This window comes from Sminthopsis crassicaudata, chromosome 3, assembly GCF_048593235.1.
Source record: "Sminthopsis crassicaudata isolate SCR6 chromosome 3, ASM4859323v1, whole genome shotgun sequence".
Lineage (NCBI taxonomy): Eukaryota > Metazoa > Chordata > Mammalia > Dasyuromorphia > Dasyuridae > Sminthopsis > Sminthopsis crassicaudata.
This window is the reverse complement of record NC_133619.1, coordinates 636,753,239-636,771,080: the sequence shown is the minus strand read 5'-3', so window position 1 is coordinate 636,771,080 and position 17,842 is coordinate 636,753,239. Positions and strand designations below refer to the sequence as shown.

Sequence of the window (17,842 nt, the reverse complement as noted above, 5' to 3'; positions counted from 1 at the left end):
AGTCTCAAGAATAACAAATCTCTCTTTTTGAGACCTTGGCTTCCTTACCTCATTCAAAGGCCACACCGACTTTGGGGATCAATATTGAGCTTGTGGTCCTCTAAAATCCCCAGATCTTTCTTAAGGGAATGGTTATCCAGCAGCTAGGAAATTGATTTTCAAGCTCAAGTGTAGATCTTCCACTTACTGATATTAAATGTAAGCTTTTTAGAGAAACCCGTAGTTCCAGCATGTTAAGACCTTTTTCTGTATCCTGACTTTTTTTCCTTTTGTCATCCTCCTGGCTTCATGCCATCTGAAAATTCAAGGTGCAAATGGATCATTCTTGCTGTGTGACTGTTAAAAAGGAAGCGCTCAGGGCCAAGGGCAGCTCCACATGTTCTGTGAGCCATTAATGACTACTTTGGATCTAATGATTCCATCTCCTCCAGATCCACTTATCTGAGAGAAGGAGAGAATCAGGGAGGAGAAGAGGCTCGGCTCGTGCTTTGGAGGAAGCCCAGGGGCCTCTGATCTAGGCGAAGGGCGGGAGGGAGGACATTCTAGAACTGGGGGACAAAGAGGTGTTCGCTTGCTGTGTTTGTGGAACAGCTGGTAGGCCCACGTGACCGGAATGCAGAAGTATCCCTCCTTAATTTAGAACGCTGGGCCACTTCTACCCCCTTCACCTGTGTGGCAAAATAGGCTGAGAAGTGTTTAACAACTGGCTTTCTTGGGATGGGAATATACTCATGGCACGCTTCTAAATTTAACATGCATCACTGACACATTCTCCATTACTTTCTTAAGCCTAGAAAATAAATCAAGCTTGATGTGTGACTACTGACAATTTCCAAGGTATAACTAGTCCCATGGAAAATTTAACTATCGACTCTTGTAAGTCAGTGTGAGCTGGCGATATTCTGTGGCACCCATGAGTTCAAACGTGCTTTTTTATGTTAGGACTTCCAAATCCTCTTCCTTGACTAAACTTGGGCGTTTGTCAATAGACATTTGAGGTCCATGATCTTTTCTTGGATTTTGTCATCTGGGGACATCTGCCACTCTTCCTTCTTCACTGGAGCTACTCTACCAGACCCAGTTTGGTCAATTAATAGTCAGTTCCCCCCCCTTCCTTTTTTTCACATTAAGACTCACAGGACAATAAATGAACCCATTCTTTCTGACCTCAAGTCAAATTCCCTCTGTCTCTGCCCAGGACTACATTATTTCCATATTTTAAACCATAAATCCCATTCTTGGACGCCATCTTCCAACGTTGCTTTCCAACTCCAATTTTTCTCTTCTCCGTTTCTGCCCTCTGTGGCCAGAAGAGATGAAAACTAGACCCATGACCCCCAGGGTCTTTTCCTACTTCGGCAAATACGTTGCGGGAACTTTCTGGGTTTCTTCTGGTATGATTTGTGCCCCCGCGAATCACCACCAGTCGGTAGTATTCATCCATTTTGACAGCTCTTGAGAGGTTCCCTATTAGATCTTGGATACGTGCCCCAGGAAACCTATCGATTTCTCTGTTCTTGCTGTTAGGTTGACATATAGCCGAGTTCCGCAGCCCACATGTCGGAGCAGAGCAGGCGGATTGGGGGTGGAGGTGGGGAGGTGAGCCGGCCTTGCAGTTAGGAGAGTCAAGGATTAACTGAGAAGAAATGGTTGGGCAGCCCAATCCTGAGGACAAGACCAGAGCTGGGGGGATTGGTTCCCGAGAAGCAGAGAGGAAAGGGCTGAAAGAGACCAGAAGGCAGGAGGTTGTTCTGTGGGGCTCTGGGGAGCCTCTGTGCCACTGATCCTTGCCTTCTGCCCTCAGCCCTGAGGTGCCCACCCCGGAGTCACTACAGCATCTGTGCCCGGACGTGTGACCTTGGCTGTGTCCCTCTCCTGGCTCCTGCTCGCTGCTCAGCCCAGTGCTTTGAGGGCTGTGAATGTGACCCCGGCTTCGTGTATGATGGGGCTGGCTGCGTATCCCAGGAGCGATGTGGCTGCTTCCACCGCGGTCGTTACATCTCGGTGAGCAGGGGCTGCTGGGGGAGAGGATCCCACTCAATTCAACTCATTGGCTAAGTATATTTGTAAAAAAAAAAAAAAAATGGAGACAGATAGAGAGTTTAGCTATTACAGTCGCTCCTTCAAGAAGTTTACAATTTTGGTAAAAGCATCAAAAATGTCAAAAATAGAGACAGCTGGGAGCAACTAGAGTCTCGGTGGAGAAAGCACCAGCCCTGAAGTCAGGAGGACCCGAGTTCAAATCCTGCCTCCGACACTTAACACTAGCTGTGTGACCCTGGGCAAGTCACTTAACCCCAATGACCTTCTCTCCCCCCCCCCAAAAAAAAAAGAGTAAAAAAATTAATAGAGGGAGCTATAAATGTGTGACATTACACGAGACGTATATTAGAAGATTAAAAACCTATTGATGGGGACTGGTGGGAGGTCATAACCAAGTGGAAGAACTGAGGAAAGTTTCTGGAGAAAGTAATACATTCTAAATGGGCTTAAATCCATCTATCAGTCAGCAAGCATTTACTAAGCACATGCTGTGTACCAAGCCCTGTGCTTCAAAGACTTTACTTCCCAATAAGGGGGGTAACATGTACATATATGAGTAGATACCAAAGAAAAAGTAGGTAATTTGTTGGTGGGGAGGGAGCAATTAGCAATTGGGGAAGAGGGGGATGTTGGTCAGAAATGTTGGCATTTGAGTCTTGGAGGAAACCGTGAATCTTAAAATCAGAAGTAAAGAGAAAAATATTCCAAGCCCCTCAAGCATAAGGGAAGGCAGATTATGATTCCCCTCTCCCTCCATTCTCAGTTTATATAATGTGATTACAGGAAGAAAACAAGCATTTATATAATAACAACCATAGATATACACAGCTATAATGTATAGATATATACACAGATTTTTTATTTTATTTTATTATTTATTTATTTTATTGTATATTACTTATATTGTTATAATATTTATATTATATTCTTATTTTGTTATATTATTTATTTTTAATTTTTAAATTTTTAATTTTATTTTTTTATTATCATGTGATAGCATTTCTTAAACATCTACCATGTGCCATGCACTGTGCTAAGCGCTTTGCAAATATTATCTCATTTGATCCTAGTTACAGTCCTGAGTTGTTTTCCTCACTTTACAACTGAAGAAACTGAGGCAAAGAGGGTCACGTAGCTGGTAGGTGTCTGAGGGTAGACTTATCCACTCGCTATACCTAGCTACCATTGGGCACAGAATGTATTTTATACATGGTGATGTTTTAACACATAAACAAGATGGATCTGTGCCCCATGATCTCTTTATGATGGAAGAACCTCTTGAGTGGATGAAGAGATTGGCTGAGCAAACAATTCAGTCGTTCCTTTCAGGGCATTAAATATCTGGATGAAGTTCAGCAATTACATTTTACATACAGCTAAAAATCCCAGGATCCAGGAGTGTTCCACGCCAGGAGGAGACGTTCCTTCTCCTCACATTGATCATGCTATTAGAGCTACTGGACCAGTAAGAAACAGTGCATTCAGCCAAAAACAGAGACATATATCTGAGAAGAGATGTGGATATAGAAAATAGTCATCCAGGGGATGACTCCCTCACAGCACAGAAAAATGTCAATTATGAACTCAAGAAAGGCACAGGCCCTGGGAGGCTAGCTGGGTACCAAGCACAGATTGTGTGTGTGCCAGGAAATCTGACTGAGGATTCTTCAGGGGGGAAAAAAAGGGGAAAAAAAAGGACTTCTAGGTCTGTGATATTACTAGTAGTTGTGAGCTGCCTTTTGTCTCATCTGTTTCCTCTACCTGTGCCTCAATACCTCTGTACTCTGAGTTTAGGCTCACTCTTCCCATGGATGCTGTGTGTATTTGGGGCAGAATGCCCCCTAGTTTTAGAGAAAAATGTTTTGTCACAACTATTCTCACTATATCATCTTTGTGACGAAAGTTGAGTCTTTCTACCAGCTGTTTGTTAATGAATACACACTGGTGGGGGCTCATGAAGTACATACATTACTGGGAACCAGTGGAGCTTAAAACATGGGTAGGGATTTAATAGAAAGAGAGGAGGAAGTATAGGGGAGAGCAGGAGCAAAAGCAGACGTTCTCGGGGCACTGTTGGTTTATGTTCAGTGGCCAAGGAGCTGCCCAGTTTGTTTAAAATACGTGAGATGAGAATCAGACCAGGAAGATACAATGGCACCAGATCTTGTCAGGCTTTGAATGACAGTCACCTGACAATCAGCCAACGTAAGCACTTACTGTGTCCTCCTCACCCTGCAGCTCTGCCCAGTGGTCTAGAGGATGGCAGTAAGGGCTGATGGCACTGGGAACAATGAAGAGGGAACAGGCAGAAGAGATAAGAGAAGACAGAATTGGGAGAATTGATTGTTTGGAGACGAATGGAAAGGAAGAGGAAAACATGGGAAATGGTGCAGGGAAAGAACAATGATGCTGGAATCAGAGGAGCTCAGTTCCACTCCCATCTCTGACTCCTATGATTTTTGTGGCTCGGACAACGGCCTTCACTTCCCTCATCTGTAAAATGAGGTGGTTGGACGAGGTCATCTCTAAGGTCTCTTCCAGCTGTGAAGCAATGATTTCATGAGAAATCAAACTGAGATTATAGTCATGGGAAGAAGGAAGCAGACATTGTGCTAAATACTATGATCTGCTTTGGTTCTCACCGAAGACTTGGGAAATAAATGCTATTATTATCCCCATTTTACAATTGAGGAAACTGAAGCAGAAGTTGATGAAGTGACTTGCTTAAGGTCACACAATTATAGAAATTGCAGAGGCCAAATTTAAACTTATCTTTCTGACTCCAGACACCAGTGTTCTATCCAGTGTTCCATGTAACTAACTGCCTCTAAAGAGTTTAAACCAATAATAATGTCCCTGACATAAAGCATTCAGTCAGAAGGGGCAAACCCAATCTGAAAAACATTTATTAAGCACCTACTATGCACTGTGCTAAATGCCAAGACAAAAGGGTCCTCAAGGCAGCCTACATTCTCTTATCCTTAGGAAGGAAATATGTTCATTTCAGTATGAAAGATCTCTGGAACAATTGATTGAAGATTTCCCAGAGCCAAGTATCCTTTTTGATTTGGAAAGACAACTGGGAAAAAATAGATCCCAGATAGGGCTTGGACTTCAGTTCAGAATGGCTGGTGTTCCAGTTTGAGCAGAATAGAGTTCTCCAAATAAGACTGGTGGGAGACAGACTGTGGAAGGCTTTAAATGCCAGGCTGAATTTGTATGTTTTCTTGAAGCAATAGGAAGTCTCTATCTTTCTGAGCAGCTTAGAAACAAGATCAGGAAGATTATTTTGGCAACTACATGGAGGATGTGGGGGGAGGGAGAGATTGGGAACAGAAAGATGCATCTGGGGCTAGGACAATGTCCAGGTGATGGGTGATGAGGCAGCTGTGGAGGTGGAGAGAAGAAATTTGTGGGAGACATGTTGCGAAATTAGAATTGATCAGCTATGGAGTGATGGAGAGAGAATTCTGGGATGATTCTAAAGTCACAAAACTAGGAGGGAGAGTGGAACCCAAAATACAGGGATGAAAGAGTGAGGGACCAGAATGCATTGGACCTTAGCGTTTCAATGTTGTCACAGAATCCTACACTAAGATGACTCAGACCATGTCAGTTCTTGAATGACAGGTAGAGAAATGTGAATTTTACTTGGAAAGCAATAGATTTTATTCCACTAGGGAGAAATGACATGGTCAGATTTTTGTGTAAAGAGATTGGCTTATGCAGAAATAAGGATGGACTAATAGGGAGAGTGAGGGGGAGATAACTTACTAAGAGGCTATCAATCACTCAATCGACAAGCATTTATTAAGCACTTGCTGTATCCTGGTCACTGGCCTATTTCCCTGTAGATATGAGCATGGTAGGGAGGTAGCATTTTCAAATGCATGCTTGCAGGCCCTGATGCAAAGTGAAGTGAGCAGGACTTGTAAATGCCTTTTTTCTTTTAAGGGATGATTCTTTCAAAGGGAATATGCGATTGAGGCTGGTAAGCTGGGCTATACTGTCACTTGGGGTCTGGTGTCATACATGGGTATTTTTAGTGATGGAAACAAAGGATTCACCCCATTACTCGGAGGCCACAGAAAACCCTCTAGATCAGATCCCTCACCCCCCCCCAAAGAGGAACTACCTTGCACAAGGTAGAGCATTAATTTGAACCCAGAGCTTCCAACTCCAGAACTCTTCCCACAATGCTCTGTGTGAGGAACCTATGTTATGGATGTTCATCCATGATCTCTGTTGATGAAATCAGGATATAGAATCACCGGCTCACCTAGAAGCATACCACAAATGCTGATGGACACCCTGACCCATGCTGTGCTCAGCCTGGCTTTGCCAGTAGGAAACGGGTCCCATCTCCATTTGGAGGAGCCATTGAGAAAGGGAGGACTCCACAGGAACACAATGCGTTGCTTCAGAGTAGCCGGTGACTTCAGAGTCCCCAAAACCCTCTGTTGCAACAGTTTTCAGCACCAGTTGATGTCATCTAAAGAAGCAATCAACTCCTTCGTCATCTTTCTCGAGAAAGTGATGGAGAAGTTAAAAGCTGTGAGCAGCTCCAGTTAGGTGAACTGAGATGATATATGAAAATCTTTTGGAAGTCTTAAGTATTCCATTCAAATTAGCTGTTCTTTTCTTGTTCATCAGGGAACGGATGGAGAATATCATGAAAGATCATTGAATAATTATAATAGCTTAGCATGTATATAGTACTTACTATGTGCCAGTCCTTCTGAATTAGCTGTTCTTTTATTGATGTTCATCAGAGAAGGGCTGGAGAATATCATCAAAAATATCTGAATAATCATGATAACTTAGCACTTATTTATTTGCTGAGGCAATTGGGGTTAAGTGACTTGCCCAGGGTCACAAAGCTGGGAAGTGTTAAGTATCTGAGGTCCCATTTGAACTTAGGTCCTCCTGAATCCAGGCTGGTGCTCTATCCACTGTGCCATCTAGCTCTCCTAGCTTAGCATTTATATAGCACCTACAATGTGCCAGGCACTGTGCACAAATCTTATCTCGATCAATCACAACCCTGAGAAGTAGGTGGTGTTATGCAAACAGAAGTGGCTGGTCCCAGTGTCTCACAGCTACATGGATTTGAACTTGTTTTTCCTGACTAAAGTCTAACTCTCTCCAACTGTGCCTCTTAGCTATCAAGAAGAGCTCGCTTAGTGTCTCTAATTTCTCATCTAGCATACAATTTTTTGATAAGTTAATATTTTTCCCAATTACATGTAAAAATAATTTTCAACATTCATTTTTAAATAAGATTTTGAGTTCCAAATCTTTTTCTTCCTACCTTCACTCTCCCCCATCTAGGTTATATATGTGTAATCATAACATACAAATTTTTTTGTATTGCATTTTTATTTCACTAAACTTTCCTAATTATACTTTAATTTGGTTCTGATCTCATTTGGGAGTTCTGAAGGCTTTTTTTTTTTTTTTAATTTTATTTGATATTTTCCCAAGTTACATGTAAAAACTTTTGTTTTTAAAACTTTGTGCTTCAGATTCGCTCGCTCTTCCCTCCCCATCCCACCCATTAAGAATATATACAATTTATATATATATATATATATACATATATATACAATTTTTTAAAAAAGCTTATTGATCTTTTTCCACCTTCATTTCTGAATCTTTCCCACCCTCTCCTCTGCCCAATGAGTTATCCTCTGTAATAAAAAGTTCTCTTCAAAGAGAAAAAAAAATCCAATAATGAAAAATTTTTTTCATTTTTTTGGCAAGTTAAATAGATTTTTTATTATTCCAGTACTTTCACCTGCCTACCAATATATCAAGTGAATCCAATAATGTGCCATTCCACACCTACAACCTCAGACCTGCCAAATGAAGGGAGGCACATATTTCAAGGGAGCCCACACATCTTGCTCTCTACAATTACAGAGCATTCAATTTCAGCCTTTATTTGCTATTGTTCTTTACATTTATACAATCGGTGTCTTCTCACATGCGGTTTCTTTCCCTTTGCCAGGCTCTCTCTCGGGAATCCTTCCTTTCTTAAGGCATATTAAGATTCCATTACATCGTGTATCCCATTTGGTTAATCAGTCATTCCTCAGTTGGGTGGATCACCCCTTATTTTTATCCGCTCCCCACTCCCTGAGGAGGGGGGCTGGCGCGTGTGTGTGCAGGCAACCCCCCGTGTCCTTTTAGGATGTGTACATTGAGGCAGTTCTGCAGCCAAGAGCAGCTTGGATAACTAATAAAAGGGTAATCTATGTTTGGGACACTTGGAGCCTGGGTTTTACAGGCAGTTAATGAAGCCAGGCTGGTGGACAGGAGGGGTTGGGGCTGAAGGTATTGCTTTGAGAACCATCCAGGGAGTTGGATGTGTAAGAAGGGGGAGAGCCCCTCCATCTTTTCAATCTAGGTGTGTGCTTCTATAGATTGTGGGGAATGTGGAGGGGAAAAAAGACCTAAACCCAGACTCACACAAACCTAAAAATGGTATAGAAACACCTTTGTTGTCTACGAAATAGTAAACACTTCCCCTCCCTGGGACTCAGTTTCCTTATTTGTAAAATTGCCAATTGGTCCCTATGGGAAAAAACAACAGAGCCTTGGGGAAGCCCCACGTTAATGGTCTGGAAGCTTGAGAAGGCAATGGCAGAGGAATGATTACAAAGGGAGGAGAATCAGGTGCAGGGGGGCATCTGTGATGCTGGAAGAGGAAGGAACACAGTGTGGTTAAAGTGGGAGCAGTGTCCCAAGGTGCTGGAGTGGAGGCTGCTAGAGTTCTCCCGAGCATCCACTTTTGGGGATGGCAAAGACCTGGGAGCCACGTGGCTGATGAACAGGTTTCCGAGCTCCAATGTCTTGAGCTGGTCCACAAGGGAGAGAGATAATTAGGCAAAAAAAAAAAAAAAAATGATAATTCCAAACCAAGCTGGGTGATTTAAGGTCAGAGGAACTGGAAGGATGCAGCTCCTCCCTTTCACTACAGAAACATCATCAGTTTTGGTGAGTTTCATTTTCCTTTGTCATGAGAGAGGGCTCTTTAAATGAGGGACAGAAATTAACCCTTGGGTAAAAACAAATGTTATCAATAGAATTTTTTTTTTTTTTTAAGAAAAAGACTGATGATTAATTTTCCAATTATTGAGGCGGTAGATACAACAGTTGGGAGGACCTGAGTTCAAATTCAGCCTCTGACACTTACCATTTACTAGCTGTGTAAACTTAGATAACCCCAATTCACCAAAAAAATGAAAAAGTGAGATTTCAGGTGGTGATTAAGGTAGAAACCAAGTTGTGATGAAGCTAAAGAGTCAGGCTCTAGATATATTAGCCTTCCTACACAGCAAAAGGCAGATGGTTGGGAGATGGAAAACCTGAACATGTTTTAGGCACACATTGGCAATGGAGAGCTGGAAGGTTCTGGGAAAGGATGGTCTGCTATATACAAAGTGTTGTGCTAAGAACTTGACCTTATTTGATCATCATAACTACTCTGGGAGATAGGTAATATTATCCTCACTTTGCACCATGAGGAAACTGAGGCAGAAAGAAGTAATTTGCCAAGAGATGGGGAAGGGGGGGCATAGTGTAGACTCACAAGCTTGATGCCATAGATTTGACCTGTTCTTGAGTTGGAGTGATGCACTAGCCTTAGCTGCCCCAGAGAGCAGGGATTATAGACTTCTAAGGTTTCCCTTCTTCCTAACATCTTTCCTCAAATTACAAGGATCGTTCTCCATTTTGAAAATGAGATAATCAAGGATATGGGTAAAAAAGTTCACTTATTACCTGTGTGACCTTGATAAAATAATTTCCTCCGGCCTCACTTTGCTCATCTGCAAAATGGACTAGATTTATGAGCCCTCCCCACCCAAGGCTCTAAACTTAGGAATTTGGGCTAAATCTCCAAAAGCAGTCTCTTAAGAGGCCCCTGAAGAGAAGGGAGTCTGTTTGAAATAGCTGCCCCACAGGAGGAGTGGGTGGGTCACTGGAGAGGGAGGACCAGCTCTGACTCGGCGCCCTCCCCACAGGTGAGTGAGACGCTGCTCCTCCCAGGCTGCAGGGAACGCTGCGTCTGCCAAGTAGGGGGTCGCCTAAGGTGCCAGCCGTTCCAATGTCCCCAAGGCCTGAACTGCGTCCTGGATCGAGGTGTCCGCAGCTGCAGGGAGCCTCTGGGCAAGGGCAGTGCCACCTGTCGCCTGGTGCCTGGAGGCCTCTTTACCACCTTTGACGGCTTCCAAGGCAGGGTCCCCAGCCTTGCCTCCCCGGGTGCCTACGAGCTGGCAGTCTTAGCCAGGGCTGAGCCCCGGAATCCTGCTTGGTTCCGTGTGGTCACAGAATACCTGCCCTGCTCAGCCTGTCCAGCCCCGCAAACATGGGTCACCGTCCGCTTCCAGGATGGCTGTGTGGCCGTGGGGCCCAACAGGGAGGTCTGGGTAAGTCACTGACCCCTCAACACCTTGCGCTTCTCAAGACCTTGATGGGCCACATCCACTACTTCAAATGACCTTAAAAGCTGGGAAGAGCTGGCCTGTGATTTTGTCCTATCTCACAATTTCCCCCCTCCCTCAGGGAACACCTGCATTCTGGCCCCCTCTGGGCCAGTCCCCTTAAGCTTCCTTTTCTCCTCTGAAGGTGAATGGGCAGAGGGCCCAGCTCCCAGTGAAGGTCTGTAAAGGGGCCAGGGCCCGCTGGGCTGGGCCAGGTAAGGTCCTAGTGGAGAGACCGCCCCTTCTCCAGGTGCTGGTGGGGCCAAAAGGTGCCGTGGTCCTGAGGGCTGCCCGAGCCCTGGGTGGGCAGCTGCAAGCCGCCTGCGGGGACTTCAACGGGGACCCCCGAGATGACCTTCGCCTCAAGGGCGGGCTTCCTGCCACCAGCCTGGATGCCGTCTTCCGGTCCTGTCAAGCTCAAGCCTTCAGTCAATGGTGAGGAGCTTACTGCTCCCCCTCCCACATGTCCAGATCTTTAGCCCTGACCCTTTTTGGGACCCCAGCCCCATAATCTCCCTACCAGGGAATTAATCCCCCAGGTTTCTCTCTCTTTTCTGACCCCCTCCTTGGGTCCAATGTCTGAGGCAACTTTGTTCCTCCCATAGAGAAGGCCATTCCCAGAACCCAAAGAGAATGGCAGATTGCCCCAACGCCAGTCCCACTAACCCTACCTTCTGTGTCTCTGTCCATCCCTCTCTCTCTGACTCTTGTCTCCCTGTCTGTCTGTATGTCTGTCCCTCTGTCTGTCTGTCCATCTCTCTGTCTCTCTCTGTCCATCCCTCTCTCTCTGACTCTGTTTCTCTATATCTGTCTGTCCATCTCTCTGTCTCCCTATGTCTGTCTGTATGTCTGTCCCTCTGTTTCTCTGTCCATCTCTCTGACTCTGTCTCTTGTCTCCCTATGTCTGTCTATATGTCTGTCCCTCTGTCTGTCTGTCCGCGTCTCTCTGTCTCTCTCTGCCGCAGCACGAAGAAGCTGCCCCCTCCTGTCCAGCGCGAGGACTATTTCTCCCCGTGATAACATGCGGCTGCTCCGGTCTGTGGTTAGCCCCAGGCCCGGCACCTCTGACCAGGGCACCGTCTGTCTCTGCTGAAGTCGTCAATAAATGGCTTTTGGCGAATGACTTGAAGCATTTGTGGCCTCCCCGTTGTCCTTTCTCCCCTCCCTTACGAGTGCTTTCCTTACACACTCCTCTCTCCTGGGAGAGTTGGGCTCCCGCCCCCTCCCCCCCGCCCCCCATGGAACCCAGGCCTTCAGAGGCCCAACATCTCCTCCCCTACCCCCCCACACTGGCCCGGTCCAAGCTTCCCAAAGACACCCCGCCTCCTGCCTCCCCCTCCCCTCAAGGCCCATCCCCCAAGTCTGCATCTCGCGGCCCAGGGTCCAGTTCTCCCAGCCCTCAGCGCCCCTCCCCCGCAGGCTCCTAAGTCACAGAATCCCAAAAGTTCGGGTGTGGAGAGGCCGTTCCTAGAGCCAGCCCCCTCCCCCCTTTGTAGCAGACAGGTGGTCAGCCGACTTCACCGGACGCCCCGGAGAGGGAAGCCCCGACTTCCCCTTCCGTCGCTTCGGGGTTTTCCTGAGCCGGAAATTTGGCCGCGGGAGGACCAGAGCTGCCCCTTCACTGCTCTGGGGCCACGCGGAGAACCCCGAACTCGTCCGCAAGGGACCGCCCCGCGGCTGCCCGGGGCACCCAGCACCGCCTCCCCTCTCCTCCCCCTCCCACCCCCTCAGCCGGCTCTAAACCCGGCCAAACGCTCCCCCCTCAGCCCGGCGTCCAGCGGCTCGCCCCGCTCCCTCTCGCCCCGCCCCCTCTCCTTCCCGGACTGGTCAAGGACACAGGCGGAGAAAGGGGACGCCTCTCCCGTTGTGACGTCACGGGCCCCGGCGACCAATCGGCGGCAGGAGATCCGGAAGCATGGCGCGAGATCCTTTTGGAACGCCGGGACGAACCGTCTGCCCTTCCCGTCGGGACCTGAGGCCGCGGGGCCGGACCCCTGACCCTGGGTGAGTGACAGGCCGGCTCGGGCGTCCGGGGGAAGGAAGGAGATGCCTGGAAGCTCGCGCAGCGCTTTCCTCCTTAGCCTGAGAGGGAGGGAGGGAGGGAGTACATGCGCCACCGTCCCCATTTTCCAGATGAAGAAACTGAGGCCCGGAGAAGTGACGTGACTCGCCAGCGAGTGCCCGAGGCGGGATTTGAACCCCGGTCTTCCCGGACGCCGCTCCCGCGCCTGCTGCCCCACTCCAGGCCATGAGCCGGCACAGCCGGCTGCAGAGGCAGGTGCTCGGCCTGTACCGCGAGCTGCTGCGCGCCGCGCGGGGAAAGCCGGGCGCCGAGGCCCGGGTCCGAGCCGAGTTCCGGGAGCAGGCGCGCCTGCCGCGCACCGACGTCCTGCGCATCGAGTACCTCTACCGGCGCGGCCGGCGCCAGCTGGAGCAGCTGCGGGGCCGCCACACCACGGGCGTGGGCGCCTTCGTCCCGGCGCCGGAGCCCGCGCCCGAGCCCGGCCCGGGGGGCCGCGAGACGCGCCCGGACCCGGACCCTCCAGACGGCGGCCAGGGCGCACGCGCAGACTCTGGGCCCGCCGCCCCGTCCGGGCCCCCGCGCTAGGCTGTCCCGCCCTCCGGGAGCCCCGTCTACTCTGAGGTCCCGGGCCCTTGAGCCCGCTTCTGGGCAGCTGTTCTCCCGCGCCCCAATAAAGAACCCCGTTTTCTAAGCGTCTGGCTTCTTTTCTGGGTGCGGGGCGCGTGCAATTGCAGGTTTCTGGTGGGACCGAGTGGAGGGTCCCCTGAAGCTACCCAGGGTCAGCAAGTGGCGAGGGGGTAGTGCGCCTTCCCTCCTTTCCTTCCTTTCTTTCTTCCTTCCTTCCTTCCTTCCTCCCTTCCTCTCTTCCTTCCTCTCTTCCTTCCTTCCTCCTTCCTTTCCTCCTTCCATCCCTCCCTTTTTTCTTTCCTTCCTTCTTCCTTTCTCCTTCCCTCTCTACTTCCCTTCCTTCCTTCCTTCACACATAGTAGATGCTTAACAAATGCTTTTTTTTTTTTTTTAACTAAAAGCCCCATTTGGGGTTTTTATGGCAAAGAACTGTTTGCCATTCCCTTTTACATTATCAAATCTATGGGAAGCAGTTTCTGATCCATTCAAAGTGCCTTGTATTTAAAGTATTCGGCATCTTTTTCTTTGCACTTTATTCTGCATCCATGGAGAGTATACCCACCTCTTTGTTTTCTCCTCTTCCCCCAAGGCCTTTCAAATGTCAGTTTCTGAAGCCTAGAATTTCCCCAAACACAGTAGGTGCTTAATAAATGCATATTGATTGATTCTCCTGTCCAGGATTTCTTCACAAGCCTGAAGATTTACAGAGGGAAGAGGGAGCATGCTGAACACCTGGGGAGAGGGAGAACTATCCCCAGCTCTCCAAACCCTTGGCCCTCAACCGTGTTCCTAAAGTAGTTAAATTAGGTTTAAAATTGGAGTTAGGCCCAGAATTATCTGGAAAGGGCTCCCATCATCATTATTCAGTCATTTTCAACTACTCCATTTGCATTTATTTATTTATTTTAATGGCATTTTCTTTTTCCAGACACATGCAAAGCTACTTTTCAGCATTCGCCTTTTGCAAAACTTTGTATTCCAAATTTTTCTCCTTGTCCCTGAAGTTGTTTTTTTTTGTTTGTTTGTTTGTTTGTTTGTTTTTGGAGTAGTTTGCTATTTCCTTCTCCAGTTCATTTTGCAAATTAGGAAACAGAATGAAGTTATTTGCTTAGGATCCCACAACTAGGACCTGTCTGAGGCTGATTTTGAACTCGGGTCCTCTTGACTCCAGGAGCTTCATCCACTTTGTCCCCTAGCTTTGCTCCTGTCCTAACTAGTGAGATAAAACAACTAAGGGGAGGGTTTGGACGCAGTTAGGTCTAGATGGATGGTACCGTATAGGAATTTCTGGCTTGGACATTTTGGCTTCTCCAGCCTTTGAGTTGAGGTTAGATTGGGTTGTTTTTGCTGAATCTTTTCATCTTCCCCTCCTTTTCCCACATCTGGGCCAGTATCTGCCGAGTTGAAGACGGCGGATACCCAAGGAATATACTTGACCCTCGTTCCTGTAGGCCTTCAATGCCTTCAGTTAAAGGAAAGGTTTCTAGTTTCCACTTTGTATTTTATTTTATTTATATATATATATTTTTGGCTGAGGCAATTGGGGTTAAGTGACTCCCCCAGGGTCACACAGCTAGGAAGTGTTAAGTGTCTGAAGCTAGATTTGAACTCAGGTCTTCCTGACCTCAGGGCTGGTACTCTATCCACTGCGCCACCTAGCTGCCCCTTCTATTTTATTTTTAATTATAAATTGATTTTTTTTTCTTATATGAACTTCAGTGCACTGTTTTTCCCCCTGAAATATTTGGCGGTACAAGGAAGAGAACAACATTAAGTGCCTACTGTATGCCAGATATTGTGCTAAGCATTTTATGAATAGTCTTTCATTCAGTCCCAGAAGAGTTGTCTCAAGCTGCTATAGGAATTACTGATCTTGCCTAATTTGACTGTGGACATGCCCCCTGGATTAGAATGTAAATTTCTTGACTGAATGTGGATTAAAACATAATTTTTTTTTTTATCTTTTTTTGTTGTTTGATTTTTTTATTTCATTTTTTTTGGGATTTTTCCCCTTTTGATCTGATATTTCTTGTGCAGCATGGCAAATATGGAAATATGTTTAGAAGAACTGTACATATTTAACCTATATCAGATTATTTGGGGTCTAGGAGAGGGGGAGTGGGGGAGAAAAGAAGGAAAATTTGGAGCACAGGGTTTTGCAAAAGTGAATGTTGCATGTGTTTGGAAAAATAAAATACATAAACTCGTGGAGGGCAGGTGTGTTTCTACTTTGTCTTTGTTTCTCTTGTACAAGGCACCTCATAAAGACTTGAGTATCAAAGGATATGAACAGACAATTTTCAGATGATGAATTGAAACTATATCCACTCATATGAAAGAGTGTTCCAAATCACTATTGATCAGAGAAATGCAAATTAAGACAACTCTGAGGTATCATTACACACCTGTCAGATTGGCTAAGATGACAGGAACAAATAATGATGAATGTTGGAGGGGATGTGGGAAAACTGGGACACTGATGCATTGTTGGTGGAGTTGTGAAAGAATCCAACCATTCTGGAGAGCAATCTGGAATTATGCCCAAAAAGTTATCAAAATGTGCATACCCTTTGACCCAGCCATACTACTACTGGACTTATATCCCAAGGAAATACTAAAGAAGGGAAAGGGACCTGTATGTGCCAAAATGTTTGTGGCAGCCCTTTTCATAGTGGCTAGAAGCTGGAAGATGAATGGATGTCCATCCATTGGAGAATGGTTGGGTAAACTATGGTATATGAAGTTTATGGAATATTATTGTTCTGTAAGAAATGACCACAGGAGAAATACAGAGAGGCTTGGAGAGACTTACATCAACTGATGCTGAGTGAGACGAGCAGAACCAGAAGATCATTATACACTTCAACAGTGATACTGTACAAGGATGTATGCTGATGGAAGTGGATATCTTCAACATAGAGAAGAGCTAATCCAATTCCAATTGATCAATGATGGACAGAATCAGCTACATCCAGAAAAGGAACACTGGGAAATGAGTGTAAACTGTTATTTTTACCTTCTGAATCCAATTCTTCCTGTGCAACAAGAAATTCAGTTCTACACACATATATTGTATCTAGAATATACTGTAATATATTTAACATGTATAAGACTGCTTGCCTTCTGGGGGAGGAAGGGAAAAAATCTGAACAGAAGTAAGTGCAAGGGATAATGTTGTAAAAAATTACCCATGCATATGTACTGTCAAAAAAAAAGTTATAATTATAAAATTAAATAATAATAAAAAAAAAGACTTGAGTAATTGATTTAGAGAAAATAAAGCCTTATCCCCAGGAAGGCCGAGAGGGGACATCAATAAGGAGACGTTTATTTTGTTTTCCAACATTCACTTTTGTAATATTTTGAGTTCCAAACTTTTTTCTTAGCAGTGTAAACATAATCTGATTTTTCTTGTGCAACACAATAATTGTATAAATATGTACACATATATTGGATTTAACATTTCTACCATGTTTAACATATATTGGACAACTTGCCATCTGGGGGAGGTTGTGGGGGAAGGGAGGGAAATTGGGACACAGGCTTTTTCGAGAGCTAATGTTGAATAATTGTCCATGTTTTGAAAAATAAAAATAAATTTTTAAAAGAGTATAAACCATTTGACAAGGGTCTATGAACTGGCTTCGTTAACGCTTCGGTTGGGAAATGCTGACTGACAAACTGAGCATTTATTTTGTGGGTTCAAGTACTCACTTTGAAGCAGGTTGTAAAATGGAAAATTAATACTTAGATGGTCCTTTAGACTTTTAAGCCAAAGCTTTCCCAGGCTCGTAACTTAGGAGCCATCCCAGAGTCCTATTTCTCATCCCCACACCCAAGCTGTTGCTGAAGCTTGTCATTAGAGCATCTTCCTCCTCTCTGACATGGCCTCCGCCCTCCTCATCTCTCCCCTGGATTACTGCTGTAGCTGCTGGAGAGTCTGACAGCTTCCAGTCTCCCGCTTGCCTCCAGCCTCATTTGTCCACCAGTGGGATATTCAGTCCATGCTTTCCTCCCTTGTTAGGCCCTCATGGCCTTCTGGAGGCTGTTCCACCTCCTCCTCTGCCTCCTGCCCTCCCTGATATCAAATCCCAGCATCCAAAGCAAACGTTCCCCAGTCCCACTTTATTCTTGTAAATGATCTCTTTTTACCTGTGTATTTGTATATGATTGTTTCCTAAAGGCCTTCCCCACTAGATGATGAGTTCCTCAGGAGCAAGGAACCGTCTTGCTTTTATATTCTCAGCACCTGACAATAGTAGGCACTTAATAAATGCTTATTATCAACTTATTATCAACTGATCTTTTCCTCTTAGAGGGCAGGAATTATTTCATTTTGGCCATTTCCCTCTCCACCTAGTATGAGTAAGAATATTTTCTTGACATGAAAAATATTCTTTTTTTTTTTTTTCAGTTCTAAATTTTATCCTCCCTAGTTCCTCTCCTTGAAAAAGCAAGCAATATAATACCAATTATAGCTGTGAAATCATGCAAAACATTTCCATATTAGCTATATTGCAAGAAAAAAAGGAAAGAGAAAAAATTCAATCTGTACTCAAGAGTTTATCAGTTCTCTTTCTGGAAACAATATTTTTCATCATGAGCTGTTCCAATTTTCTTTCTGAGGCAATTGGGTTAAGTGACTTGCCCAAGGTCACACAGC

The 17,842-nt window shown here is 45.7% G+C and overlaps 2 protein-coding genes across 2 annotated transcripts in view; both read left to right on the top strand.

Annotated features, from left to right (window-relative positions):
- LOC141564334 (IgGFc-binding protein-like) overlaps positions 1 to 11,658 on the top strand; it is a 31,874-nt gene extending 20,216 nt beyond the window's left edge. The window contains exons 16-19 of the mRNA XM_074306689.1: positions 1,805 to 2,004; positions 10,071 to 10,475; positions 10,675 to 10,964; positions 11,495 to 11,658. Coding sequence (XP_074162790.1) covers positions 1,805 to 2,004; positions 10,071 to 10,475; positions 10,675 to 10,964; positions 11,495 to 11,546 — 947 coding nt within the window. The 3' untranslated portion in view covers positions 11,547 to 11,658. The remainder of the gene's footprint in view (positions 1 to 1,804; positions 2,005 to 10,070; positions 10,476 to 10,674; positions 10,965 to 11,494) is intronic.
- Positions 11,659 to 12,399: 741 nt separating this feature from the next.
- Positions 12,400 to 13,244, top strand: SDHAF1 (succinate dehydrogenase complex assembly factor 1). Its single transcript, XM_074306691.1, has 2 exons — positions 12,400 to 12,533; positions 12,663 to 13,244. The coding sequence occupies exon 2, from the start codon at positions 12,778 to 12,780 to the stop codon at positions 13,135 to 13,137; it is 360 nt and encodes a 119-aa protein (XP_074162792.1). The 5' UTR covers positions 12,400 to 12,533; positions 12,663 to 12,777; the 3' UTR covers positions 13,138 to 13,244.
- The last annotated feature ends 4,598 nt before the right edge of the window (positions 13,245 to 17,842 follow it).